This window comes from Daldinia caldariorum, assembly GCF_022478825.1.
Source record: "Daldinia caldariorum strain CBS 122874 unplaced genomic scaffold F4812scaffold_14, whole genome shotgun sequence".
Taxonomy (NCBI): domain Eukaryota; kingdom Fungi; phylum Ascomycota; class Sordariomycetes; order Xylariales; family Hypoxylaceae; genus Daldinia; species Daldinia caldariorum.
In genome coordinates this window covers 975434-1001062 of record NW_025953050.1, presented here as the reverse complement: position 1 = coordinate 1001062, position 25629 = coordinate 975434, and the positions used below count along the sequence as shown (strand labels likewise).

The window sequence follows — 25629 nt, the reverse complement described above, 5'->3', positions numbered from 1 at the left end:
GAGCGAAGATCGCCGGGCAGACAAGCCGATTTATGTATGCAGGATAAATGCACAGGGAGCAATTATCTTTCAACCTTAGTTTACTGACCGCCACATACCGACGGGGACCTTGGACTACCTTGGTAGGTTTAAGGTACGATACCTACCTAGATTAGGAGGTAGTGTAGGTACGGGTAAGAGGAATTCCCCGATTTTATGTCATACAAGGGGGGTCCCGTCCCTGTTAACCTAGGCCCTAAGCCTGGATTCCCCAGGATTTCGGGTTAGAAAGTGGGCAGATGCTGATGAGGTCAATGGTGCGATCTTTGATCTTTTTTTGGTGCGAGACGAAAAAGTTAAGGGAGGCAAAAAAAGGAAAAAGCTTTGACCTGCATCGGGTTATGGGGCACACGAGCGAATGAGATAACACCTTATCGGGAGGATTCCCCTAGATTAGCTAGGTAGCTTACCTAAACCAGGTAACTTCGTACATAAGGTAGCTACATAGCCTAAGATATATCATATGAATCATAATGCGGGGAATGAAATCCAATTAAAGCTATGTACGTACAATCCAATTACATAATTCATAAGAGGCAATGGATAAATAATTCTTACCTTGTATTAGACTTTATAAATTAATGTTTAAGCTTCTCACATTAGACAAAATAGTCTTAATATTCTATCAGGCGCCTAATTATTTTTGCTCCGTGGTATAGGACTTAATAACTGACATTAGGTAGATAGGTAATAGACGTTTACCGAGGTACATATGTACCTGATGTAACCGTATATACTACCTATGTACAGCTATGTTGCTGACTTGTCAAGTCTCACAGCGGCAAGTCACGGCCGCCAATGAATAGCTTTGAATAGTTCTAGGTAGCTTACAATGTATAAGGCTTTGGACGTACCTATTAAGGCTTATCCGTAGATCTTCATCGCCTACGATTGGAAAGGGTAGGTAGATAGTACCTCCGTTTGTTACCTGACATTATACCTCTAGCTAGTTCCATATACCTATAACTACCTCATATACAAACGCCTACATGCATGTACCTTAGGTTAGGTAGGTACCTTGTATGTATGTGTGCTTTCCGCGTGCCGCGTAAAGCTTGGAATATAAGCAGGCAGTCATCAGTCGGAATATCAAAGGAGGCGACCGCAGCCTTATACTATGTATTTAGGCAGTCTTTTTTATTTTATTTTATTTACCTCTCAATATCTTTTTCTTACAGACCTCCAGACTTCTAGATAAGTCATCGACATAAACTTCCTTTAAAATTTCTTACTTTCTTTTGCTTCGTATCATCATATGAAAACATTGCATCCCATCCCTCCTACTCTAACCTGTATTATTATTAAAGTTAGCTTAGAACCCTTGCTCCCGGAGCGACATCATGCTGCCGCAGCAGCCAGATCAGCACGAAACAGAGTTCCAGGAACCTAACCCATTAATGGATCTGACTCCTGTACCTCGAGGCTCCCTGATCGATGCCGCGATCGATCAGTTGCTAAAGGACCAACCTAGTAAAGATGACACTGACTACCTCTCAAAGTCCCGGGAGAAGTCAGATCTCACTAGACTCCTACACGTTCATGTCGAATGTGCCTCCGGTGATACTTTGGTTATCGTTGATTTCCCTTCGGGCTACCTGAGTTGTGGTAGGGAAGAGGTGAGTGAATTTCTGGTTTTGTCATCAAAGAGCCCAAAGTTATCTCATCGTATGCTTTATCTCACGAAGGGCATTTTCATACGAATAACTACTGCTGCCTCTGTTCCTCCATATAACTAATGTATTTCCGTCACAGTGGACCCAAAAGCGCTTCCTCGTCCATTCGGAGAAGCTTCTTGCTACTGGTTCCAAAGTCTTCGCAAATTTACTGTCACCAGCGAAACAGGCTCGCCTCCTAAAGCGTGTGAGACTTACTGGTGAAACGGCCTTGCCCAAGTTCGTTATCGATCTCACCCCTTCGTTTGAGGGAGACGATCTAGCCGCCCAGTTGATGGAGCTGTCTCTCCCGCCCGGAGTAACGGACTGGTGGATGTCAAAGGAGAGACTTGATATATCACAGTATTTAGTTTCCGGCCACGACGACCACTGTCCTTGTCACGACGAAGTTGCCTTGGACTGCAGGAAAAAGTCCACCTACACCCAACCAGAAAGACCTAGAATATTTCTTCCAGACATTGATCTCGACGACATCGAACCCTCGGAGTCGAGAGCTATCGATGATTATTGTCCTATCCGCCACCGCGTAAATATAATCCGTCTCCTTTTAGCCATAGAAGGTTTTGACCTAGTCTTGAACTCGGCACCACGGGTCTACACGCTCACAGTTATCGCCAACATATTAGATTGTACAAGTGTTATCGTAAGTGGAAGAAACATTTGGAGAAGTACATGTTATGTGTTTTCATTACTGACTTTGCTCCCTTATAGAGAGACTCCGTGTATATGTGGCTTTTAACAGAGCCCAACTCCGAGTTTATCGACATAAATACCGAAATCGCGTTTAAGATTGCGTGGACCTTGAAGATAGATAGTATTACCAAAGCCGCCTTTCGCATCCTTGTCGTCGAGAGAGCCTTGGACACTTTAGCTACTCAACCTCGCGCACAAGAGGATCGGTATACAGTTTTCGGCCGCCCTCGTGTAGATTTGCCCGACGATCTGCAGACTATTGTTCAGTATGCGGCGCAAAAGCTCGCCGATCGCGTCCACCAGACGCTTGCAAAGTTGAAATCGGATCAGTTCTACAATACGTTTAAAATTTCGGAATACCAAAAGTTCATGGAGGCCGGCGGCGTCATCCGCGCGGCTCTTTCTAATACCGACCCAAGCCCAGATAACAGCCTCCCCACCTCCGAACCGGATGGTATACGTGATCAACTGCTAACCGAACTATTAGATTCTTTCTTAACCCTTTTCACAAGCTTACAGGAGTACAAGGATTTGGTCTTGGAGCGTGCGATGTGCGCCATAACTGGGTATCACCATGATAACGACTACGATCGCGACCGGCAATGTTACGTCGAGGGATCGAGGCGGACTGCCGGTTACCGCATTACCGAGAAGTTTTCCGAAGCTCAACATCTTCTGACTCCGTGGTTCTGGGAACACCTGGCTTCGTACGCTGCGGACAAGGAGGGCCAGTGCTATCCCGATCGCTTCTTGGCCCAATACGTGAGCGACTTCAACAACAACGGAGTCAAGGCGACGTCGTATTTGTACAAGAGCGGGAGCCGCGAAAATTTCCGTCTCGAGGAGTTTCGCGCCGAGCTCCACCAGGCCTTGGTGGGTCTGTGGTCTTCCTGGACGAAGCGCGAGTTCGAGGTCCCGCTCACAAGAACGGGGCACATCGTCCTGGGGCTGACCGAGGATGAGCTGCAGTATCTGCCACTGTGGGCCGGCGGGCTGAACGACGGCAGCGGTGGCGTCTTCCAATCTGCGGTTCCGGACGCCGATCTGGGCCCTATTGGCCCCGGACCCGCTTATCGCACGGGCGACACCGTGGCGACGGACGTCTCGAGCATCTGCCAGTCTGACAAGACGCCTAGCGATGTCAGCACGGCTACCTTAACTGCTGGGCGCTCTGTAAATGCCGTGCCGTCGAATATTGGCCCGAGCAGCACTGTCCTCGACGACAACGACGGCGTATCCGTATCCGTATCAGACCCGTTTGGCGCTGGCAGCCGAAACGTGTTCACGCCCCCTTCGGCAGGCACCTCGGCTTCGTCGGCTACTATGGATAGAGATGATAGTGATGGGTATGAGTCTGTTGGTAGCGATGAGGTTGACGAGGAGGAGGTTTGGTCTCAGGTGGGAGAGCCTTTGACGTAGTAATACATACCTGAGGTATCTGTGCATGTTTGAGGGATCAGAGGCAATGGAGTAAATTATCCAGGGTACATAATCTGAATATATGAGGTGGTGAGGTTCTGGAAAATACATAAGCAGAGGTGCCGGATTAGCTTGGATTCATCGCATTTGGAAAGGTTCAGTTACAATGAAGTGGATTAGAGTGACCTTGCGTACCTACCGTGTACGGCGTGAGGCAATTCCACTTAGGTACCTCTCTAGGTACCTATCTCATCAGTCACGATATCTAGATCAAGTCAAATAAATAATGCCAAAAAAGATATTGGCAAGATTAGATGATGTTGCGAGATGGGTAAGAATCTCTATTTTACCTAGTACTTTCTTGTGTTCTAGGTGTTATCTGAAAGCGGGTATATAACAAGCTTATCGCGCTGAGCAACCTCCAAAAAGGCAGCGGCTCAGCACAGGGTGGTTCATAGTACAGGAAGCAGATCAAAGGTATCATGGCGAAAAAAAAAAAAAGAAAAAAGAAAAGAAAGAAAAGAAAAGCAAGTGTAGAGAGCCCGGCCCCGTCTTGTTGATCGCGGTACCTCCTCCCTCACCTGCCTGGCGGCAGCACACTTTCGAGAAGAGAGAAAAGAAAAAAGAAGAAAAAAACAGTAAACCTTTACAAGCCCCGGACACCTTGATATTAAACCCAATGTCCCCCTATTCTCGCCCTTTAAACGCCAGTTTCTCATGCTCATCAACGTAGCCGGCCATGCTGTGCAGTAATGCGGCACTTCCCACCGTCTACCCGTCTGTATTACCGGGACGGTTGTCTGTGATTACGTTTATGTATAGTGACGGGGGTTATTATGAAGAGGTATAATGAAGAATCGAAAATTACGTTTATACCGTGGAATACTCCGGGATTGACGACGGTATTTATCAGATCCACTCCATGTCGGCTTCTAAATCGGCCTCCACTACCTCCGTGCTCTGCTTTCGGGGCCGACCTCGAGGCCTAGGCTTTGAACTAGACCGCGCTCGTTTCTTGCGTCCTCCCGGGCCGGCCGCGGCCTTTCTCTTGCGGCCGCGCGGGTCCATATCAGCCATGTCTTCGGCACCTTCTGCATCTGAAAATGTTGGTTCGCCATCAAGATCAATTTCTTCTTCCTCGTCTGGCACTTTTATTTCGTTGTCAACGTTAAGAAGTTCGACAAAAGTCCTGCACTGTTCCATCATGCGTTCTGGCGTATCCAATGCAGATATGATTCTGGTGACGTCATCCCAGATTTTGTCTCCGGTAACTCCTTGGACTTTAATTGGCGGCTTGGTGAGATCCTTCAGGACGTTCTTCCCTTTATTATTCTCACGTCGATTGGAACTAAGCCCGTATAGTCGGCGTAGGTGAGTACGTACCTCCCAAAGAATAAGGAGGATGGTCGAACCAGCTGCTAGCTGGCGAAGCCGCTGTTGGTCAACAGGAGGTGGTGCAGGAGCAGCAGGCTGTTCTTCGCCACCAGCGGGTTCCTGGGAGATGGAGGCTTGATCCATACGTACTTGGAAGATTTCGGATTCGATAGCTTGGGCAATACTAGACCCTATGGCAGTTACCATCTTCTCCATGGCAGTAATTGTAGCCTGCAACTCGCCGGTAGTGACGAACTCGAAGAAAGCGATGTTCTCAGCTATAAAGCGAGAAAACTCGACGTGTGGTGATAACGCCTGATCTGAGGGAAGCTTTGCGGGATCAAACTCGACCTGCCCAACAAGCTTCTCAAGGAATTTGATGCGATTTTTAGCTTTGCTAATCCTTAGGACTTCGGTAAGAAGATGGAGTTTCGACGTAAATGGATGTTCAGTCGCGCCGCGCGGGTCCTTGACAACATCACGTTGATACTGGAAGGCCGAGTGTACGGCTTTCGCATACTCTCTCTCAAGCACACTCTCATATTTCTCGTGAAGCGCTCTGTGCTCATGGTATGCGAGCTCAGAGATCTTGGGTACTGGACAAGTCTCAAGCGTAATGAGGGTGACGCCAGTCTCCTTCGGGTGTACTAAACCCTGTCGGTTGATACTTGCTAACACCTCCATAGCTAGAAAGGCGTGGTCATCGTAGGTCGATAGAGTGATGCGGGTGATGTCTTTGAGGAATCGCTGTGTGGTTGCGCTCGCCACATCATCAAAGCTAGTACTGCCCATAACCTTCAAGTCCTTCTTAATAGACTCTTTGCTGGCAGCTGCTGACGAGGCTGCTTGCTCGGACCTCTGTTCCTCTATTAATAGAAATTCTTTAAAAGACCGGAGAATCATGGATTCTAGAACAGGAATGTGCTCGTCGAAGGCCTGTTGGAATGTCGTATAGACATTTGCGGCGACGTAATTCCTAGGGTTAGATTGGCAAATCAGCCCGATAGCATCTAGTGCTGGACGCCTCACATCCGCTGGCTGCGAGGGACTTGCAAAAGGGACTAGAACGTCTACCATGAGTTTCGATACGGAACCCTTCCACTTTGGTAGATTAGGATCGGACTTGAATCGTTCCTCGTGACTATCTAGGTTGCAATGTTTACCGATCATACCAACTATAAGAGAATATCGGTCAAATTGCCTGGTTTTCGTTTGGTCAAGCGGCCCTTTCTTCATTACTTGGATAGCTTTTAGACCTGATAGTAGTAGTCGCGTGAGGTTTTCGAATGACTGGAGAAGCTCGCTGATAATCCATATACATGCTACGACGTCGTCAAGAAGAGCTCTTGTCACTTTAGACGTCGCAGGCATAAGAACCTTGCGGACATCAGAAAGAAATTTCGAATGCACGCTGGATACCTGTGGCAATACACGGCGGTATATGATAACCACAGCCCTCGAAACTGCTAGATCTTCACTAGTACTGACGCTCGCAATGTGAGGCTCTAATTGTCGAATCTGCTCAAAGGTAAAAAGCTTTGGGTCAGCTTTTGCGAATATCATAAGAACTTGGAAGGCATCTCTACTAGATGGAACCGATGGATCGTTAGATTCGGGGTTGTTGATAAGGTCAACCAGGTTTGCAACAAGTCGTGCGCAAACTCTAGCATTAGCTTCGGCAAGTTTGGAGTCTGGCGACAGTATTGTTTGGAAGACTTTGTCCAGAACCAATGCGGTATTTCCGTGCTTAACAGTCTGGACCATGAGAGCGACATGATCGGTAAGGGACTGCTTGAAAGCGACCGAGTCATCTTCCTTGTAGAAAGGCGAAATCCAAATTTCTTCTATCATCTGCCTAGCAAGCTCCCGTACACCCTCGTCCGGATCTTGCGTCCGATGCAATAATCCATTTGCAATCGCGCTCCGAACTGCCTTGCTGTCATTTCCCAAGTAGATGTCTTTAGCCAGCTTCATTGCTCGCTTCCGCACGCCAACTCCAGAATCGATGAAACGTTGTATGACTGTTGGCGTCATCCTCTCTTCCAACTTAGGACGCATGCTCATGCATTTTCCTATAAGGCCAAGAGCCGAGTCGCGTACTTGGGGGGAAGAATCGTTAGAGCATTGGAGAATGATCTCGATGAAAGCACTATCGCCGTCAAGGATGGTAGGATCGGTGTCGAGTACTAGATTAATGCTTTTGAGGCTGCGGCTGCGCACGGTTGCCTGATCTGTAGTCATGGATCCCATAAGTATATTGAGGATGTTCTTGAACGATGCACAGAAATTTGACCTAAGCAATATGATCGAGTGGGAGAGCTTCGCATGATTCGGAACCACGGACTTAAAGCTGTACTCCCGGGAAAGCCATTTCGGATCCTCGATCATGTTACGGAGGCGAAATGCGATCCTCCCGAATTCACGATCTCGTTCTTCTGAATCTTCGCTTTCGGCAGAGTCGTACCCAAGGCTGACTTGTGAACCCCAATCTGTTATTAAATACGAAATAGCTCCTTTGAGATAGGGGTCATCGCTTAGGCGGTCTTGCAAATATTCTAGAACGACACGATATGGCCCTAACCAGCCGACTGTCTTTTCCATGGACTTGTTGCCTTCCAAGACGTTCAGAGTCAGATCGGCAAGCCATTGGCCGAGTTCGTCGGAGTCGCTGCCTTCAAAATTGGTGGCTGTCTTCCGGACGTGGGATCGCAGTTTTGATATGGCTGCAGCCATAACGCCGAGAAGTTCCAAGGCCATGTTTCTTGCCGGGGCCGCATTTTTATCGCCATCCATCTGTTGAAACATGATGTACATAGTAAGTCGAAGTAACAGCTCTGCCGCAGGCCAATCAGGGGAATCTAGACATGTAGTAAAGTCCTCTATAAATAGATCTAGTAAATTTCGGTAAGGAGTATCTCCAGACTTAGTCGATTTTAGTGCCCGTTTCACTATAAAGTTGACGACATACGTAGCATTGCGGTAGGCGCCATCAGCAAGAGGCTTTGATAGAGCTTGAAGTTCTTGGATAGCTGTCGAGTGCTGAACCGCTGCAGATGCCTCTGTCTTGATCGTATATGTAGTGTCGAGGTTTCCATTGATACCTTCGGCGGAAGACATCGGGTCACTGCTCCCATTATCTTCCGCTATAGACTGCATCATTCGGCCATGAAGCTTCTCTTCGCGGTCGTTCACCTTCCCAGCACTTGCTTGTATTAGTCGCATGATCAGAGCCGAGACGGGCTGGATACTTCTTCCTTCCGAAAGCTTAAATTGCCTTGCACTCTGCTTGCCGATAGGTAGCTTCTCTAGAGATGTCAGAATTTCATTAAAGATGCCTTCCCTCTGGGGAGGATTCATCAGGAATATCTGCGATAGCACATTCATAGCTATTAAGCGAAGCGTGTCAAACTTTTGAACTCCGACCACTGAATCTTTCTCTGTATGCGCGTTCTCAACGAAAATAAGACGCGATGCCACGAACTCCAGAGTATGCACAACGGTTCCGGAGAGGCCGATACTGGCTATTAGGTCTGACATTAGAGAAAAGACCTTCTGACAGGTCGTGAATAGAGTGCTAATGACTTTTTTGTGTATCGCAAGAAGGCGAAATAAGTTACTGGTAGGACCGGTACTCCTAAGCTCAGCCGTGGGGATGATGATATCCCCTATGACATTTCTAAAAAGATTTAGGCCTTGTTGAATCAAATCTTCGGAGTACAGCTGCTTCTCCTCTCGACCGCCACACATGATGCGGAATGCCGTGCGAGCTGCCTTAAGACCTATTTCAATATCGTGAAGCTGCTGAACCCAAAAGCTAACATCCGTTTCACCCCATGCCTCATCTAATTTGAACTCGAGCGTATCGGCGTGTTTCAAGGAACCTTCACTTAAACGTTGGATTCGGAGGAGATCATCAAGGGGCGCTTGACGGAAACACCCAAGATCAATGGCTCTGTTAATCTGTCTTTGTGCTTTGTCATGTGCAGCTATTGTCATAGTAGGTTCCTGTTCACTGGTTAAAACCACTAGGTGTGATGTGGGACCATGCTGATTTGATAGTTGATCCTCAGCAGTAAATATCTCTTGAAAGCATCGGCGCAAATCGGAAAAAGCAGCGTTAGCGAGTTCACGCTGGTTGAGCTCACCCCCAAGGGGATCTTCAAGTTCTTCATAAGCGTGCTTCCTTTTTGAGGACAAATGGACAGGGGCGTCAGGTGAATCAGGGACCACGGCATATTCATTTCTGTTGAAACTCGCCGTGGGTATTTCAACACTAATTTTAACATGTTTAGAATAGCTTGATGACGAAGTTGGTAGGGTTTGGTCTGTCTTATGAGGTGGATTCTCATAGTTCTCTGGCGGTTCCAAGTTCCCTGAAGCAGCATGCGTTGGTTGGGGGGTTTCTGATTTCACTTCGGGCACTGACGTAGAAGGCACCTGCGGAATTTGCGAGACCGGGAGAGCAGGTGTCTTTGGGGTCACCATCAAATCCGCAAGCGAGACCGTCTGAGACTGAGCTTGCATTGCTGGGGAAGGAGACGAAGCAGGTGGCTTTGTTGGTGTATACATAGATGCGGCCGCATCCAGTTCCCTTCGTGTAGGTATATGAACTTCGATTCGGGATTTATTCTGAGCTACCGATTGCGCGTTGAAAGAAGCAGGATTGTGCTTAACAACCTTAGCTAATTCTTGCCTACGGTCCTTTGGCGACTTTTTCGCGATCCGAGGCGACATGCTGTGGCCATTGGGTATTGAGACGTTCGGAGTGTCGGTGGCAGAACAGTGGAAGGATATAGATGTATTATCATAAACCATCTTCGCAAAAGGGGACAGGCCATCGACAAGACTTTGGGTTGGCCTCCTGGTTAGAGAGGCAGAGGCAGGTTTCGGCGCGGATTTGAATTGGCTATAGCGATTTTGGTCAGCATAGCTCGGGCAGATGTGGTTTCAAGGCCCTTCGTTCGAACACATTCAAAGAGAACACAAATGAGAACACCCACAATTTTGTGATCCTGTCAGCCTTGAGGAGGTTCTGTATAAACTCGAGGCTTCCCTCGACACGTTTAGAAAGGCCCGGGTTTTCGGCTTCCTGATTTAAGGTAACGTAATCTTCTTTCGAGACTAGGCGGGAGAGCGACGGCGCTAAAGGACCAGATCCAATAGCAGGATTACTGATGATATCTTTTGAGATTTTAGGTTCAGGTTCAGGTTACGGGAAGAAATGTTGAAAAGTTACAAGGTTGTACGCGTATAAGAAAAAACTAGAAAGAGAAAAACTAAACTTAATGAAAATAAAATATACAACTATTGCAGCAATGAGGAAGGAAGGAGCGACTTCAGAAGCTGACTCACCTGGTTCAAAAGGAAAGACCGATGTGAACGGCGTATAAGGAAGGGCCTCGCTCAACGTGAAGGGTCTCGGGCCATTCTGTCGCTGGTAAACCTCAGGACCAGGCTGCGAATAGGCCTGTTGTTGATCAAATTGAGGCGCCATGCCGTTCTGATCGATATGATATGGGTTCGCCATCGTAGCTCAACTCAGCCGACCACCCTACTACCTAAGCACTTGTATTATCCACGGCGGTGGAAATTACTCGGTTTCCCGCTATGTCGTAATCGCTATGCTATCGTATCAACTCATTGCAGTCGTCTTTATCGTGAAGAGCAGGGCGAAAGCGTGGATCGTGACATGCGTAATATCGCGAAAGGGATTGAATGGGCGGTCTCGAGATTCGGTACAGTGGTAACTGTATTATAAAGTTGTTTGGTTACGAAATAAACAACTACAGGAAGAAGCGGCGAAGATCAGATGGGATACCTAATATAATAAAAAAATGCTAAATTGTTACCATGAAACGCGAACGGACAGCCTGATAGCGTAGCCTTGCGCAACTTGGAGAGGTTTTACGTGATTTGATTGATCCGTTTGAAGGCGCCTTTCAAGGTTGCAAACGCCTTGCCACGCATTGTGCAAGTACCTAAGGTACGAAGCAGGTACAATACCAGTACCTACCTCATTGAATGTACCTACAACCCTCCCAGGCTGGCCAGGCTTGCCAGGGTCTGTTATCACCTTATCGATAGCGCAACTAGAAAATAGTTCTACATAGATCTCTCAGCATGGAGCTAAAGTAAGTTATGCGCTGCTGCATCTTCGAATACAATTTTTCTTTGCTGGTAACTAGCATACATTGGCAATCAAATACGTACAATAATACAATACACCACCACAACCTCAGTAACAAGTATACCTTATATATATATATCAAAAATGGCTGCCATTGGCTCTTTAGTATTTTGTACCGACTGCGGTAACTTGCTTCCCGTATCCAAAGGCAATGTCAAGAATATCTTACATTGCGAATGCTGCGGCGCCGAAAACAGAGGTTCGTTATTAACTACGAAATGGCTGCTGCATGCCCATGCCCGTATTTCCATTATTATTATTTTAACGAGATTTTCTGATAGATACGGCATCGAAGACGACCGTCACGCAAAGCAAACCCTCAGATTTCCCTTCCGTACTTCGGCAAAAACTTTCCATCGTACAATCTGTCGAGCGACATAAAATTCAGACGGAAGCCGTCGTCAACGAGACATGCGAGAAGTGCGGTCGCACCGAAGTTAAATATTCGGCAGTACAATTACGAAGCGCCGACGAAGGTAGCACTATATTCTACACCTGCGACTGTGGTCATAAGTATGTTGTTCCCCTCCAATCCAGGAGTATAAATTGGAAGCCGCTAATCGGTTTCTTGAAATAGGTGGAACACCAACAATTGAGATTCTCTCAATAGATGCTATCTTCTAGGTTTCTCGAGTAGAACAGGTACTGAACCCGAGAAAAAGTCTTATAAAATCAAATCATGCGTATCCCTTTTTTGGTATCCTGCAGCCAACCCCAAATGTAACGCCAGTTTCCAAACAAAAAACTACCATCTATGCCGCTACTTTTGGAGCCTCTGGAATGAGCGCGTATTCTGCTTGGTTTGATTGCTCGTGCTCGGCCATATCTAGAGCAACGATAATGCTCTCGCGCACGACTTTCTCCTTGTCGTGAAGGAATCGCTTCAAGGTCTCTTCGACACCTTCCTCCTCGCCAAGACTTCCCAGTGCCTCCGCCGCTTCGTGCCTTACCATGCTAGCCTCCTCGAGATTGCTCAAGGCGGCGGTAAGGGCTGGAATCGAGGCCGGGTGGGAGAGCTGGCCAAATACGAACGCAATCTCATGGCGGAAGAGAGCGGAAGGGTCTGCGAATCCCTTGGCCAAAGCATGGATGGCTGGAACAGCCGTTGGAAGATCCGGTGGCGAGGCGAGGTCTCGTAGTGCGAACATTGCACGGTATCTGACGAAGAGGGGTTTGCTTGTGTCCATCAAGTTCTTCTCTAAATCCTGGACGGTGTGCGCAGCGTCGGGCATCGGAGGAGCTGGGTCGACAGAAGCGAAGTCGCTATTTTCTCATAGTTAAGATGTATAGCCATTATACAGAGAGTCGGTTTTTCTTATAAATGGATGTGCATACCTCTGGCGAAGTTTCTCTGCCTTTCGTTGTTCCGAGTTCTCCCATTCGATCCGGTCAATGGCAATCTCGCAGGTTTCCTTGACAGCGACATCTTCTCCCTCGCGATCACGGTACTTGCGCAAAATCTCCAAGTTTCCAGCATCGCCGAGAGCGCCGAGAGCCTCCGCTGCTTCATGGCGGCACATAGGGTCTTCTTGTAGGTCTGCTAGGACTTTCTGAAGATGAGGAACAGCTGCCAGGTTGGCCGACTGGCCCAAACAGTAAGCTAGCTCATGTTTAAGTAGCGCCGAGGGGGATGTGAAGGCTGCCGCAATAGCGTCGATAGCTCCGAGGGCTCGGTCTCCAGTCTCGTGTCGTGCGAGGTGCTTTAGCGAAAAGAGGGCGCGGAATCGGACGGGTAGCGGGGTAGCTTCGGAGCAGAGAGATTCGCGAAGGCTCGCGATAGTTGCCATGGTATCGGCGTCGGACGTCATGGTGAATTAAAATTTCAAAGTCCCGATGTGTGAAAACTCCCGTAGAATTTGAATCGAGAAAGGAACAGGTAAGACGTAACAACGAAAGATAAAAAAAAGTTTGGATCGGAAGACGGAGCGGGCAATTGACTTTTCGCATCAAAGTTTTGTTATCAAGTAGCGTTGTATACGATAATGCAGGCAACCCCTCTATCAAGATCCCTTAGAGGCACCGTACCCACATTGACATCTGATTGAAGCGCTATTACGTACATGTATGTATTTTTTTCCCCTCAGTTGGTTTTTTGGCATATAAATAAATACTGTTAGCCAGTCCTTCACCATCCAGGTTTCCTGGTGTAATGGCTAGCACTGCGGATTCTGATTCCGCCAATCTGGGTTCGATTCCCAGGGAGACCTTTTCTTTTTTCTTTAACGTATCATTCGTGATCCGATAACTTGCACATCATCTTTTTGGTCCTACATTAGGTACATGTACAATACGTTACCTACGTCTAGACTTCGAAAAGAGTGTACCTTCCTTAGGCAGTGGAAACCCAAGCCAAGAACTGCGCTAAAATTACGTCTCAGGCGACGTTCTGCAGCTCGTCGTACGGCAAGTCATCTCATATGAGCAACGTGATTTCCTATTTCATATTTCTTACCTTCCTATTCACAATTAAAACATCTTCCACACCCCGCTTCATTAAGCGTTGAGAACCCATCTTTTATCTTTACATTTTCATGCCTTTAGTATTCTTACGATCTTTGACACCTACGTGCAGGATGGCTTTACATTCTGCAACTGAGAGCAGTAAACTAATATGTGTGTAGCACTACTTGATCCGATGTAATACTTTAACATGATTGCGTACTCTTACTTACATCTTAAATAGTTGCTCCCGCGGGCAGAGAGGCTCATGGACAAGCAGAACAATTCACTAGAGGTGTGTTAACTCGCTCAGACCTGGACGCAACCTCGCCCATTCGTCAGTTTCATAAGTGGTTCGCTGCAGCCCAACGGTCTGGACGCGTTGCTCACCCAGAGACGTGCTGCCTATCCACTGCTTCGCTGCCGTCCGGCCGTGTATCTTCCCGCGTGGTTTATCTGAAAGAACTAGATGCCGAAGGATTCGTTATCTATAGCAACTTTGATACTAGCAAGAAGGCTCGGGATCTTGCCACAAACCCTTGGGCAAGCCTCACCTTTTGGTGGGAAGATCTTGAGCGACAGGTGAGAGTCGAGGGTCGGGCGAGTAGGCTCACACGCGAGGAGAGCCAGAAATATTTCGATACCAGGGTCCGTGGAAGCCGTATTGGTGCTTGGTCAAGTCGCCAGAGCCAGGTCTTGAAACCGACCAAAGGAGGCGACGGTGAAGAGGAAGATGACGGACGAAAGATACTCGACGAATGGGTTCGAGAGACTGAAAAACGATTTGAAGGACAAGAAAACATTCCGGTTCCAGACTTCTGGGGTGGTTTGAGGATAATCCCCGAATGTGTGGAATTTTGGCAAGGCCGACAAAATCGCCTCCATGATCGGTTTGTTTACGAGAAGAAGACACCGGTAGGAGAAGAAGGTGTAGAAGAATGGACTCTCGAGAGGCTTAGTCCGTAAAGATAATTGGTTTATATCCGACACACTCAAAGTGTCAAGTCTGCTAGACCTTAACGTTGGCAGTCACTTGTTAGCTACCTTCACATACAAGACATTTTTTTTAGAACTCAAACACCGTTGTCGATTGCTTCCTATATGGGTATCGGTAACCAAAAGCACTATCGCGTAATACGAAGGATACGTGTACTGGCTTCTTAAAGGAGTTCAAGGCCAGAAGTGTTTTTCACATGCGGAAATACATCCGCACATAATGTGGCTTTAGCCAGGTTAGGTATATGGATGTTTATAAAGTATGAGTTGGACCAATGGTTAATCGCCCTACCCAAGCACAATGACGCCAAACAAGACGGCACGACTAGATAACCAAACCAAAGCTTGTGATTCTCGGCTCCCCTTGCCTCGAATCAAAAGGCTCCTTCTCAGCCACTGTAATTTCTCCGTTTTGAACACTTCCACGGCGACCATTCATCACCGATCTCGTCAGACTTTCAAGATTCCCAGCGGCTCCCACGTGGCTATAGATGTACGACAAGTAGAGCCTCATTTCCCCATCGATTTAAACCTTGGGGGGCAGTAGGTTGGCTGCTGTGCAGATGAAGATGAAAATACATAGCACGCCAGAACTCTTAAGCAAAACGATGATCACCACCATACTGAGAGCTCAACAATTAGAACCAAAGTCCAGGCAAGAATGGGAATAATTGATGAGGTAGACGCGTCAGCTCTGCAGACAGTCATCGCACTCGTAGTGCTAGATCGGTATTTTCTTCCGGGTATATCATTATAAATGCTTAGACAAGCGTACCTAAAGTATTCGGAGAATATAATCAGCCTTCATCGAAACACCGCCACCAGTTGTTGACTTACCTATACCCAGCCGTTCTAGCAGCCCAAAGCTAGCAGGGGTTCTTTAAGTGTTAGTACTGATGTGATTAAAGTCTTTGTTAAGGGCTAGTTGATATTGTCAAGTAAGTAATATTCGTCCGCTCACCAATGCTTTACTAGATACAGGATGAGGGAAACGCCTAATACCTATAAGGATTATTTCCCGCCAAAAGTTCGAACTCTGGTAAGAAACATGCAAAGCTTCCATAAGTGTTATTTCTTATATATAAAATTTTATATGTTATATGTGGATATTGTATAAGTTGTGTAAAACTGTGCCTTGAGTCCTTGACAAAGTGCGGCTCAGGTAGTCTTTTCAACGCAATAAATACTACACATACCTATTCTCCATTTATGTTCTACCTCCTTTCACCAAGGCGTAACTGGTGCGACCAGTCTTCCAATAGTATTTGCAGCATTTTAACTCCAGGAATTTTCATGTGGCCGGCAGATGTTTCGCCTGCTCGCATATACAGTACCTAATCTACTCCGAGGCCACTGCAGAATTAAACCGAAGGTGGCTTGATGGCTCTGCAATCTCTAATCTGACTTGAAAGCTATACCTGTGACGCAACTACGAGTCTGGGACAATAGGGAAGCGCATAACTGGCTTGATAACCTAGGTACCTACCTAATTAAATGCATTGATTAAGCAATGTGAGAATATCAGTGTGGCGTTCTCATGTATTAATGACTCCGGTTTCGACAGATATTGAGCAAGATAGGATAGCTAGGACTACCAGAATACGTTTACCCAAACGGCCCTGTAGAATCCCGACGCATCTCGTCGAAAGCACACACGAACATGTCTTCTCCAGAGAATCTGCTGTAGGCGTTCTGCCACTAGGCAATAGCGTTAAGCATGCCCTTTAAAGGTTTCTCGTGCATATGTCAAACCCTTGCGGTGGTTGTTGGAGATATAGCAACAACAGAAGATAATGATACCCTTGATACCTACCTACCTATTATGGTGCCCAAGTTGGTATTATACCGCATGTACCAGGCCACAAAAAGGGCTCTACGAAGCCGTGTCTGATCTACAGGCTACCTAGATTGGATACCTCCTGCGAGGAGTTGTAGATAAAAGGGCTCTACGATTTTACTTATTTTGTGAACACATATCTATCGGCGATGATCCTCTATGCACGTTGACATATTTGCTAGTTTCCAAGGCGTCACCGGTGAAGGTGACAGCTACCAGTCGGACAAAAGCGGACTACTGGATATCCTGTCATCAAAGCCTCACACGGGATGGGAGCTACGCCAACTGACACCTGTCTCGATTTGGCTGGTTCCTGAAGCTTCCAAGTATTGCGGCTAATCTTACCCGCCGAGCCATCTTGAACCTGGCTGTTTCAGTATATATATATTACATTCCGGCTTCGGTCTTGTCTCTTACGCGCCAGGTCATAATATACTAGGTTCCCTACTGATGACCTACCATGATTCTAGTGAGGACGTCAAGTCGTTAGTTACATGGTTATTCTATATCTCCATTATATCTACTAATGATGCTTGATTCCATGAGAATTGGACCGCACTTACATTGACCGACATGGTATCGAATACTCAGGCCAACCCTAATAGGATTCGGGATAATCAAAGAAGATCCCGGGCTCGACGTAAGGAATATATAAGGAGCCTCGAGGAGCGCTTGAGACTCTACAAGCGCGAAGGAGTTGAGGTCACATCGCATATCCAACGAGCTGCGCAAAAGATAGCGGAGAAATATCAGAAAATGAGAGTCCTCCTTAACACTCTTGGATTTAATGATGAGAGGATCGACTGCTTTCTTCAAAATGGCAGCATAAATCCAATGGAAACTATGTCCCCCGACTTTTCACCGCCAAGCACTCCTGTATACACCAGCATTGGTATGAATATTACCGAACCCTCAACATACGACCAAGCAAAGTTAGTAGAAACCCTTACTACCAACTTTAACGAATGATTTCACATGCACGGCGGGGCAGCAATAGACCAAACCGTCACCGACATCGTAAGTCCAGGATATTCAAGATACTTACCATCGCAATCCCCCCCAAGCCAAACTCAAGGTGAATCAACACTGGACTATACACAAGGCGCGGATCAGCTGCCTAACGGGGCTCTGGCACACAACAACCATTTCAGTACGAGCCCTGGTATTCAAAGCACAACTATTTACGATCAAGCAGGCAACATAGCGATTGCATATTTAGAGTCGCCTCCTGCTCCAGCAAAACCTGCCGGCTCTACTATAGCAGGAAGCCAGGTGCTTGCCACGGCTTTACAGCACTGTCAGAACCAAATTAATCATGTTTCTTCTGGGAACTACGTCGCGGGCAATAGCCACAATGACACTACCCAGACTCTACTTCAATTATATACCCCTACCCCTACGGCAGGCACTTGCCTTTTTTGAGCCGGCTCGAATCGTCCATTAGGAGGATCGTTTAAGTTAGGAGGTACCTAAACTAAAGGCAAGTAAGTAACTCTGCGTAGCAGAATCGAAAGCGACGGGCTAAACCCCTGGCAGGGATTTGCTCTACTTGCGGGCTTTCCCCCCCTATAGGTACCTCCCTTTGATACATTCCAGAGCGGCTGTCCGCCCACCACCAGCCGCATTTGGAATGCTACACCTTTTACTAGGTCGCGCAGCCTTTGTCTGGTAGCTTCGGGGACAATTGCCTGCAAGCGATCGTAGCGTGAAAGCGATGCGCCGGTGCTGGCCTAGTCGCTGTTTTCAGCGTGAGGGTGTGCGGGAACTGTATTGCACAAAGCTGGCCGTCTACTCTTTGTCTCGGTTCCAATTATTTACACGATAAAATAATGCACAACGTCAATTCGATTTCAGAGCTTCGTTATAATCACATTCCTGGTGAAAAAAAAAAACAAAAACAAAACAATAATAACGCTTTTTGAATCACTTCTTTTCCCAACTACCTAGCCTTTTTTTTATATACGATTTTCAACTTGACTTGCATAGCAATCCCAGGTCATACAATATACATCCTTGAAACGCGGAAGAATCTAATATAATCTTCAAAAAAACGAAGTAAGAGTTTGGACTGGGCAGGAAACCGATATATAGGTATAGAGTATATTAAACCGGCCTTAGCCGCTGCGTATTTCTCGCCACAGTATCGCAACTGACCCAGCGTATAAGATGGACGTATTTGGGGTAAGCGTTCTCCGTGCCCAATAGACTATATGATATGGCCACGGCCGCATTAGAATCTGTCTAACAAGAGAAAAAAAAACAGGATAGTTATGGATCAGGTCCATACTCCGGAAGCCGTCGAAGCCACCATGGGTTTGATGGGTCAAAGCCGGTCCACTTCAACCCCTTCAGGGGAAGCTTGAGCGACGACGAGGATGGCTTTGAAGACTTCGAGGACTCTGATGATGATAACTCGGCGTACGAAGAGTCTGCCCTGGCTTACGCGGCCGGGCCTATCCAGCCCCCGGTATACCCGCTGCCGACGGCGGCGGGGATCTGGTATGGCGAACATTACGAGAAGCTGTCCATCAACAGGCGGTTCCAAGCTGTCATCCGCGAATGTGAGGATTACTACAAAAGCCGCCCAGGATTCAACGGATCAGCGGAACAGACCGAAAAGCTTCGTATTTTCATACAGAGAGCTCTCCAGGCAATCCATATGGGGCGACATTTCCACGCCTGTACTTATCCTCTTGATTATACAAATGAAGATGAGAAAAAAAGAACCCCAGCGCCTCGCTATGTATCAGCTACTTGGAAGGACCTACTTTATCAGCAGAAAGGGTGTCATGAGGATGTTAACGACCCGCCATTTAACAAGCCGTCCTTTGACAAGGTCAGGACAGCCCTGGGGGGAGGGAATGTTCCTCTATCGGGAGGCGCGCGGGATCCGAGTACTTTCGGTAATATCCGGGGCGGCGCTGCCTCGACCCCTTCGGACGCAACCTTCAGTAGCAGGAGGAGTCGTAATCTGAAGAGGCGGTTCGATCTCCAATGGACGAGGCCAAGACAGACTTGGGGAGAGGCCCGAGTAAACTCCAACTTGGACAAGGGCAATCTCGTCGACAAGCTTGCCGACCTGAAAATCAAGGGGCCTCTGATGTATCCCTCTTCGGATCTCGATGAGGCGCTACGCGCTAGGCTCTCGAACCGGCTCAAGGCCGTGATCGCCACGAACAGCCCGCATTACGAAAGCGCCAAAACGATTGCAGATACCAACCTCATTCGTTCCACGATATCGAACCTTGAGCGGGCCGTTGACATGGGCAGGGTCAACGGGGAGGCGTTCCTCAAGGATTTTGTTTCGAAAGCGGTATCGGGCAGGAGCCGATTCAGATTCGTGAACCCGACTTCAGGAACCGAGCGATTCAGCGGGGCGCTAGCCGAGGTTTTCGACGTGACCATTGGCCATCTCATCATCGTTTTCCTTTGTAACAAGCTCCTGGAACTAGATAATCAAGGCATCACCGATTTGATCCAGGCGGAGATTGGATTCCTAGAGAGCCTAAGGAGGCAAGAGGAGATCTGGGGAGAGTTCGACTTATTCCAAATCAGCTGGAAGGCCATCGGAGAAAACGATAGGGACGTGGTCGCTCGCCGTGTTCGTCTACGGAGAGAGCTAGACGGCTACTGGGCAACCCTTATTGCGCAATTCAACCAAGCACTTGAAAAGTTCAACGACCAGGGCTGGACAGCGTTCCCCGAGCAGAACAACACGTCTAAGAGCGTTACAGGGGGAGGAGTACTGACACCGCCCCAGACTTCGCCCGTTCGCCCGGACGTTCTTCCTCCGCCAGGGGATGAAAGTGCTGGCGATTCGGGCGAGGAAACGAAGAACCAGTCTGATAGCGCCTTGCCACAGGATCCCACAGATCCCGACGATATCAGCGAATCGGACGTGTTCCCGCCACAAACCAATACTACTTCTTCGCCTGAGACTCCGACTCGTGAGGGCATAAATAAATCAATCGATGTGCTCAGCCGGCTGCGTAGGGGATACGCGCTGTCTCTTCAAGCGTACATCGACGCGAACGATCAGCTCGACGGCGGTGACCCGGGCGACGCGCCGAGGATCAAGGCGAACAACGAACAGATCATGTCGTACAACAAGTTGATCTGGGACCTGGATACGGAGATCGCGAACCTGAGAAGTCGAAAGCCGCTGGACAATCTCGGCGCGAGTACGAAGAATGTTATCATTGCGCCTCTACCGGCTTGGGAGCTTTACAAGTATACCAAGAGGTTCGAAGGCCAGAAGGATCTGCCTGGGGATATCCGCAGTTTGGCGCCCGGTAACTTGCCCGGCGATCACCCGGCGCCAGGCATCCCTAGGGTCGTCGTAGGCGCTCCCCAGAGCTTCGGCCAATATCCTGCTCCGGCCACCACGCCTAGGACCCTACCTCCAGCTTCGAATCCCGTTCAGCCTCCGGTTCAACCTTCAGTACTGCCTAAGACTGTACCACTGCCAAAGACTCTGCCACTGCCAAAGACTCTGCCACTACCTCAGACTCTACCTCCAGTTCAACCTCCCGCTTATCAGACCGGGGGCCCGGCTCCTGACAATCAAGGTCAGTCTCAAGCTTTCTACGAACGTCGTCGTGCTGGCTATCCCGCTGTCGACCTGCGTGAAGAAGTGTCCGGGGGTGAAAGTGGTGACCCTCCTGTTTCTCCCCGTTACCGTCGCAGTCGTCACAACCCCGTCAACCGAACCCTATTTCCTAATAAGCCGGGGCGCACCGTTGTTGACTTGTCGACCGAGGAGGCCACGCCGCTGCACGGGCACTCACACCCCGACAGAAGGCGTGTGGTCCACTCTCGTGCCGACCGTTTCCGAAACCCGAGGACTAACCCTTATGATGATGCAGTCCCCTCGAACCAGCCGGGCCAGCCAGCTCACACGTACGAGTGGTCTTGGAACGAGCTCCCGGGCATGACCTTCGAGCAGTATCTCCAGACGCTGCCGCCGTCCCTCCAAGCTGACACGGACAGCGCCAAGTACCACTACGACATTATCAAGAGCTCCGTAGCGAACGTCAACGAGACGCACAACCAAGCGTTCCAGCGTCCCAAGGAGCTCGACAAGTTGTATCAGCAGCAATACAACCGCAGGACCACGGCGACGCCTAAGAGCGGGCCCGTCCGCGAGTGGTCCATGAGCGACATCGCGAACATGACGTTCGAGGAATACTACAACTCGCTCCCGGAGAGGAGGAGGCCGGACGAGATAAGCGCCATCAAGGACTTCAATTCCATCCGGGCTAGCATCGACAACATAGCCAAGGCCTTCTACCCGGAGCCCGCCCCGCCGGAGGGGTCGGCCTCGGCCGCGTCGGTGCACAACACGAAGCTCCCCAGCACGAAGTCTCCCAGGAAGCCGCACGCGCAAACCCCCGTCAGCAAGGGGTCGGCCATCTCCGGGGGGGTAACGAAGCCGAAGCCGTCGAGGAAGAAGTCGCGGTCGGGCGCGTCGAAGCTGTCCCGGCACCCCTCGTACTGGGACTGGAGCGACTGGGCCGAGCTCGTCGACAACCGGTACGACCAGTACCTGCAGAAGCTCGACGAGAGCGAGCGGGCGAGCCACGCGCTATCCGAGCGGCAATTCTACCGTCTGAGGCGCGAGGCCCTCAGATCGTTGTTGACGTCCGGACACGTTAACGAGGCCAATCAGGCAGGTAAGACAAGACCCCATCCCATCCCATCCCATCCCATAGCATGCTCCCATTTCTTTCTTTTTTTCCCCACTTCCAATGACTACTAGTAGGGACAGCCAAACTGATTCCGGATCACTCTACTCAGGCAACTAATAAAAAAATAAAATAAAATAAAAAACGTCATTCAGGTTCCCCGACGTTGACGCTAATCCATTTCTACATAATAGATACCGGCGTGATAGCCCGGTCCGGTCTCTTCGACGAGTACTTCATGGAAAGGCTAGGGAGAACAGCACAGGGCCAGAGCGGGGCGCCCGTCCCGAGCGTCATACCGCCCAGGCGGTTCCCGCCGGTCCTGCCTACGGTCCCGGGGCAATATGGCACCCAATACGGCGGCGCCACCAGCACCAGCCTGCCGGCGCCGGGGGATAGTCCTGCCAACAAGATCCGACGCTTCGTCCCGAGCCCACATAGGTTCGGCCCGCGCGACAGGACCTTACCCGGTCCGTTCCACCGCTCGCCTACTATCCCGCCGACGCCGTCCCCCTTTCGACCCAGGACAACGCCTCATACACCCACGCAATTGCCCCCTTCCACGGAAACCCCATACTCAGCACCACCAGTAGTACCTCGACATATCCCGGGTCCTGCCCCTACCCCTGCCCCACGACCTACTCCAGCTCCCGGCCCGGCTCCCGGCCCGGCCCCGGTACCCAAGACCATCTCAGACAGCCCGCGGCGCGTGCGCTCGATCTTCAGCAAGAAGCGCAAGGTGCGGGACTACCTGGAGCCGGCGGAGGCGGTGGAGCCGGACCCGGAGGAGCTGGTGCCGGACGGGGACGGGTGGCCGGACCTCAAGTACCTGATGCGGGCGTACCGGACGGCGGAGCGCGCGCAGGTCGCGCTGCCGCAGCGGGCGGGGCGTATGGTGCAGGCCAAGTGGCGGATCCGCGGGGTCAACACGCCGGTGGCCTGGAAGCCGGGCATGGCGCAACTTTGAGAAAGAAAAAAAAATGAAGGTGGGACGGGATGGGCATATGTCGGTGCTGTCTTGAAAGAAAGAAAAGGTAGAAGGGGTAGGCGGACGGACGGACGGATGGACGGAGGATTAGTTTATTCGACGGGGAACCTGAATCACGCATATTATACAACTTAGGAGGGAGAGGCTAGGAGGGTAGGAGTTTCTGGAGCTTTAAGTTAGGAGGGACTTGTAAGATGGGAGAGAATTGGGGTTTTTTTTTCCACTTTCTTTTTTGTAGGGTACTTACATCTAACCTACTGCCATAGAGCTTTTCTTATGCTTTCCTTTGTAGGATAAATTTAATTTAGGTATTTCCGTTTGTTGAGAGTATTCGTTCCCTTGCCTTCTCCCGTTCACTGTGATGATGAATGTTGCCGGGTGGCTGCATAGGAACATATCCTAGTATGATTACCTACCTAGGTAGGTACCTATCTGGATATCTTCTCTCTATCTATTCTAATAGAGACCTGAATGCACACATACACACACACCCTATTCATTAATCTGATAATCTGTTTCTTTCTCTCTCATCTGTCGCCAAAACTCCGCTAGGTATCATACCGAGGGGGATAAAAAAAACACTCTTGATGTCCGTGCTAAGCAGAATGCTACTTTCGTTGCCAACCGTTTCGTTTCGTATTATACAATCTAGCCCCTTGTGCTAGGAGGCCCTATAGGAAGTAATCTGCTACCGGCTTCTTGGCAGGCATACCTCTAGAGTCCTGTGGCGCGGCCTGGAATACGCGATATCTCCTTGCCGGGCCATTCTTAAGCCTCTTCTCGCCCTCCATCATAACACCTTCTACTCCGCCGGAGCTCCGGCCCACGTCGCCATTGCTGCGCGCGAAGAAGGTCTCTCCGGTCGGGTCTTCAGACAGCTCTAGGACAGCGGCCACATTACCGCACCGGTAACAGTAGTTCGGCGCTGACCAAACTGTAACGATACTCGCGTCAAACATTTCTTTAAACCCTTCCATGACTAACTGGTGGGCACGCGCGATGAGCGAAAGGTCGTTCTTATGGTTGAAGACCTTGACAATATCCGCGCCGAATAGAAAGCCTGCACCGCGTGGTGACAGACCCCAGCCATCAATCTCGTCCGGGTCGGACCATAGAAGGTCACACATGGCACCTTCGTGAGGCACTTCCTGTTTACGATCTAATAGGCGAATCTTATCAACCGTATCGATCAACGGGGACAAACCACCATGCACGCACAAAACCGCGCCAGTGGGATTTCCGATGGTGCCTCCACTGGAACCTGATGCGCCTGAACCGGGAGGACCGGTCTTGGGCTGGGTTCCGTTAGGGCTTTTCCGTTCGCGGTCTATGGATTCGTCACCGTCCCGCCTCATGAATCGGCTCATGACATCTCCGTCTGCGTTACAGACCTCAATCTCGATATCCTGTTCGGTATATTCCTCGCTAGGTGTCATCTCATTGGGGGGTGAGAGGGTATTCGACGCATTGAGTACTATAGCTCCTAGAGCTAGGTAGTCGAAAACGTCGCAGCAATATCTCCATACATTAGCGCTACCATACTTTCTGAGGCACTCGTCGTAAAATCCATACACCGTCGTTATCTGACGGGATTCGTGGTTGCCTCTAATAAGGGTCATGCGATCAGGATATCGGACTTTTAGGCAGAGAAGTAAGAGAAATGATTCTAATGAGTAGAAGCCACGGTCGACAAAGTCGCCTATATGAGCACACCTAGTTAGAGATATTGCTTATTGAATGAATAAGAAGGCATTCGGAATATGTATGTACCCATGAAGAGATAATTTGTATCTGGTGGATCGCCACCGACCCTGAAAAGTTCCATCAGATCGTGGAACTGTCCGTGAATATCGCCGCATATCTGCGCGTACGATGTTAGGAATAATATCATGGATTGTACTGTTGGGTTGAGCCAAAGCGTACCGTTACGGGAGCCGTGACTGTCACAACGTTCCCTTCTTCGATCAAGAGTTCTCGGGCTTTATGACAAAGTTCCCTAACTTGGGCCTCGGGTATCGGGCGACATGCTCGGAGCTGAGCGATTGCTCTATATATATGTGTGTGGTTAGCGATATATATCGCAGGCTATGCCATTATCGTAGAGTGCGTCGTACTTATCGAGATCGCTCATGTCTAAACCGTATGGTTGAGAAGGTTAGAAGAAGATAAGACCGAGGCTGTAATGGAAGCTAACGCCGAGCCAGGGGTTGATTTTCGATATTCGTATCGTTCCTATTCTTTTTTCTTTTTCATAACATTATCGAGATAATCGGTAAGGGCATATAAAAACGTGCACGTAA

At 49.1% G+C, this 25629-nt stretch overlaps 9 protein-coding genes and 1 non-coding gene across 10 annotated transcripts; 6 read left to right on the top strand and 4 right to left on the bottom strand.

Moving 5' to 3' along the window:
- Window positions 1-994: 994 nt before the first annotated feature.
- On the top strand, window positions 995-4138 carry F4812DRAFT_437914 (uncharacterized protein; the record flags this gene model as incomplete). The annotated part of the gene is made up of 3 exons (XM_047934952.1): window positions 995-1655; window positions 1792-2355; window positions 2424-4138. Coding segments are annotated over exons 1-3 (2236 nt in total), but the record flags the coding sequence as incomplete, so codon positions are not given.
- Window positions 4136-4641, bottom strand: F4812DRAFT_115308 (uncharacterized protein). The gene has a single exon (XM_047929399.1). The coding sequence runs from the start codon at window positions 4547-4549 to the stop codon at window positions 4277-4279; it is 273 nt and encodes a 90-aa protein (XP_047788187.1). The 5' UTR covers window positions 4550-4641; the 3' UTR covers window positions 4136-4276.
- F4812DRAFT_437913 (putative SCC2 protein) lies at window positions 4139-11111 on the bottom strand. The gene is made up of 3 exons (XM_047934951.1): window positions 10551-11111; window positions 10199-10379; window positions 4139-10104 (listed from the first exon to the last, which is right to left on the bottom strand). The coding sequence occupies exons 1-3, from the start codon at window positions 10723-10725 to the stop codon at window positions 4734-4736; spliced, it is 5727 nt and encodes a 1908-aa protein (XP_047788186.1). The 5' UTR covers window positions 10726-11111; the 3' UTR covers window positions 4139-4733.
- A 358-nt stretch (window positions 11112-11469) lies between these two features.
- Window positions 11470-11981, top strand: F4812DRAFT_461557 (uncharacterized protein; the record flags this gene model as incomplete). Its single annotated transcript, XM_047937892.1, has 3 exons — window positions 11470-11584; window positions 11667-11898; window positions 11963-11981. The coding sequence occupies 3 exons, from the start codon at window positions 11470-11472 to the stop codon at window positions 11979-11981; spliced, it is 366 nt and encodes a 121-aa protein (XP_047788185.1).
- A 156-nt stretch (window positions 11982-12137) lies between these two features.
- On the bottom strand, window positions 12138-13193 carry F4812DRAFT_452257 (deoxyhypusine hydroxylase; the record flags this gene model as incomplete). Its single annotated transcript, XM_047936326.1, has 2 exons — window positions 12138-12648; window positions 12721-13193. The coding sequence occupies 2 exons, from the start codon at window positions 13191-13193 to the stop codon at window positions 12138-12140; spliced, it is 984 nt and encodes a 327-aa protein (XP_047788184.1).
- A 322-nt stretch (window positions 13194-13515) lies between these two features.
- Window positions 13516-14956, top strand: F4812DRAFT_115257 (pyridoxamine 5'-phosphate oxidase). The gene is made up of 3 exons (XM_047929396.1): window positions 13516-13788; window positions 13958-13998; window positions 14069-14956. Exons 2-3 carry the CDS (start codon window positions 13959-13961, stop codon window positions 14788-14790), a joined length of 762 nt encoding a protein of 253 aa, XP_047788183.1. The 5' UTR covers window positions 13516-13788; window position 13958; the 3' UTR covers window positions 14791-14956.
- F4812DRAFT_t120 lies at window positions 13521-13592 on the top strand. The gene has a single exon. It is a non-coding gene; the product is annotated as a tRNA-Gln (tRNA).
- A 2274-nt stretch (window positions 14957-17230) lies between the features above and the next one.
- Window positions 17231-18079, top strand: F4812DRAFT_461554 (uncharacterized protein; the record flags this gene model as incomplete). Its single annotated transcript, XM_047937891.1, has 2 exons — window positions 17231-17589; window positions 17722-18079. 2 exons carry the CDS (start codon window positions 17231-17233, stop codon window positions 18077-18079), a joined length of 717 nt encoding a protein of 238 aa, XP_047788182.1.
- A 622-nt stretch (window positions 18080-18701) lies between these two features.
- F4812DRAFT_115165 (uncharacterized protein) lies at window positions 18702-23654 on the top strand. The gene is made up of 3 exons (XM_047929395.1): window positions 18702-18838; window positions 18921-22329; window positions 22536-23654. The coding sequence occupies exons 1-3, from the start codon at window positions 18824-18826 to the stop codon at window positions 23306-23308; spliced, it is 4197 nt and encodes a 1398-aa protein (XP_047788181.1). The 5' UTR covers window positions 18702-18823; the 3' UTR covers window positions 23309-23654.
- On the bottom strand, window positions 23655-25617 carry F4812DRAFT_115143 (Metallo-dependent phosphatase). Its single transcript, XM_047929394.1, has 4 exons — window positions 25444-25617; window positions 25253-25376; window positions 25100-25190; window positions 23655-25028 (listed from the first exon to the last, which is right to left on the bottom strand). The coding sequence occupies exons 1-4, from the start codon at window positions 25458-25460 to the stop codon at window positions 24001-24003; spliced, it is 1260 nt and encodes a 419-aa protein (XP_047788180.1). The 5' UTR covers window positions 25461-25617; the 3' UTR covers window positions 23655-24000.
- Between the last annotated feature and the right edge of the window lie 12 nt (window positions 25618-25629).

Excerpts from the sequence above, each read along its gene's own strand:
- F4812DRAFT_437913 (XM_047934951.1), bottom strand. The coding sequence starts at position 10,725 with ATGGCGAACCCATATCATATCGATCAGAACGGCATGGCGCCTCAATTT. Across the intron at positions 10,380-10,550 it reads GGTCTTTCCTTTTGAACCAG|ATATCATCAGTAATCCTGCT; the intron begins GTGAGTCAGCTT and ends AAATCTCAAAAG. Across the intron at positions 10,105-10,198 it reads GCTGACAGGATCACAAAATT|CCAATTCAAATCCGCGCCGA; the intron begins GTGGGTGTTCTC and ends AAATCGCTATAG.
- F4812DRAFT_115165 (XM_047929395.1), top strand. Across the intron at positions 22,330-22,535 it reads TAACGAGGCCAATCAGGCAG|ATACCGGCGTGATAGCCCGG; the intron begins GTAAGACAAGAC and ends TCTACATAATAG.
- F4812DRAFT_115143 (XM_047929394.1), bottom strand. Across the intron at positions 25,191-25,252 it reads CAGTCACGGCTCCCGTAACG|ATATGCGGCGATATTCACGG; the intron begins GTACGCTTTGGC and ends TCGTACGCGCAG. Across the intron at positions 25,029-25,099 it reads TACAAATTATCTCTTCATGG|GCGACTTTGTCGACCGTGGC; the intron begins GTACATACATAT and ends GTGCTCATATAG.
- F4812DRAFT_115308 (XM_047929399.1), bottom strand. The coding sequence starts at position 4,549 with ATGAGCATGAGAAACTGGCGTTTAAAGGGCGAGAATAGGGGGACATTG.
- F4812DRAFT_115257 (XM_047929396.1), top strand. The coding sequence starts at position 13,959 with ATGGCTTTACATTCTGCAACTGAGAGCAGTAAACTAATAT. Across the intron at positions 13,999-14,068 it reads TGAGAGCAGTAAACTAATAT|TTGCTCCCGCGGGCAGAGAG; the intron begins GTGTGTAGCACT and ends CATCTTAAATAG.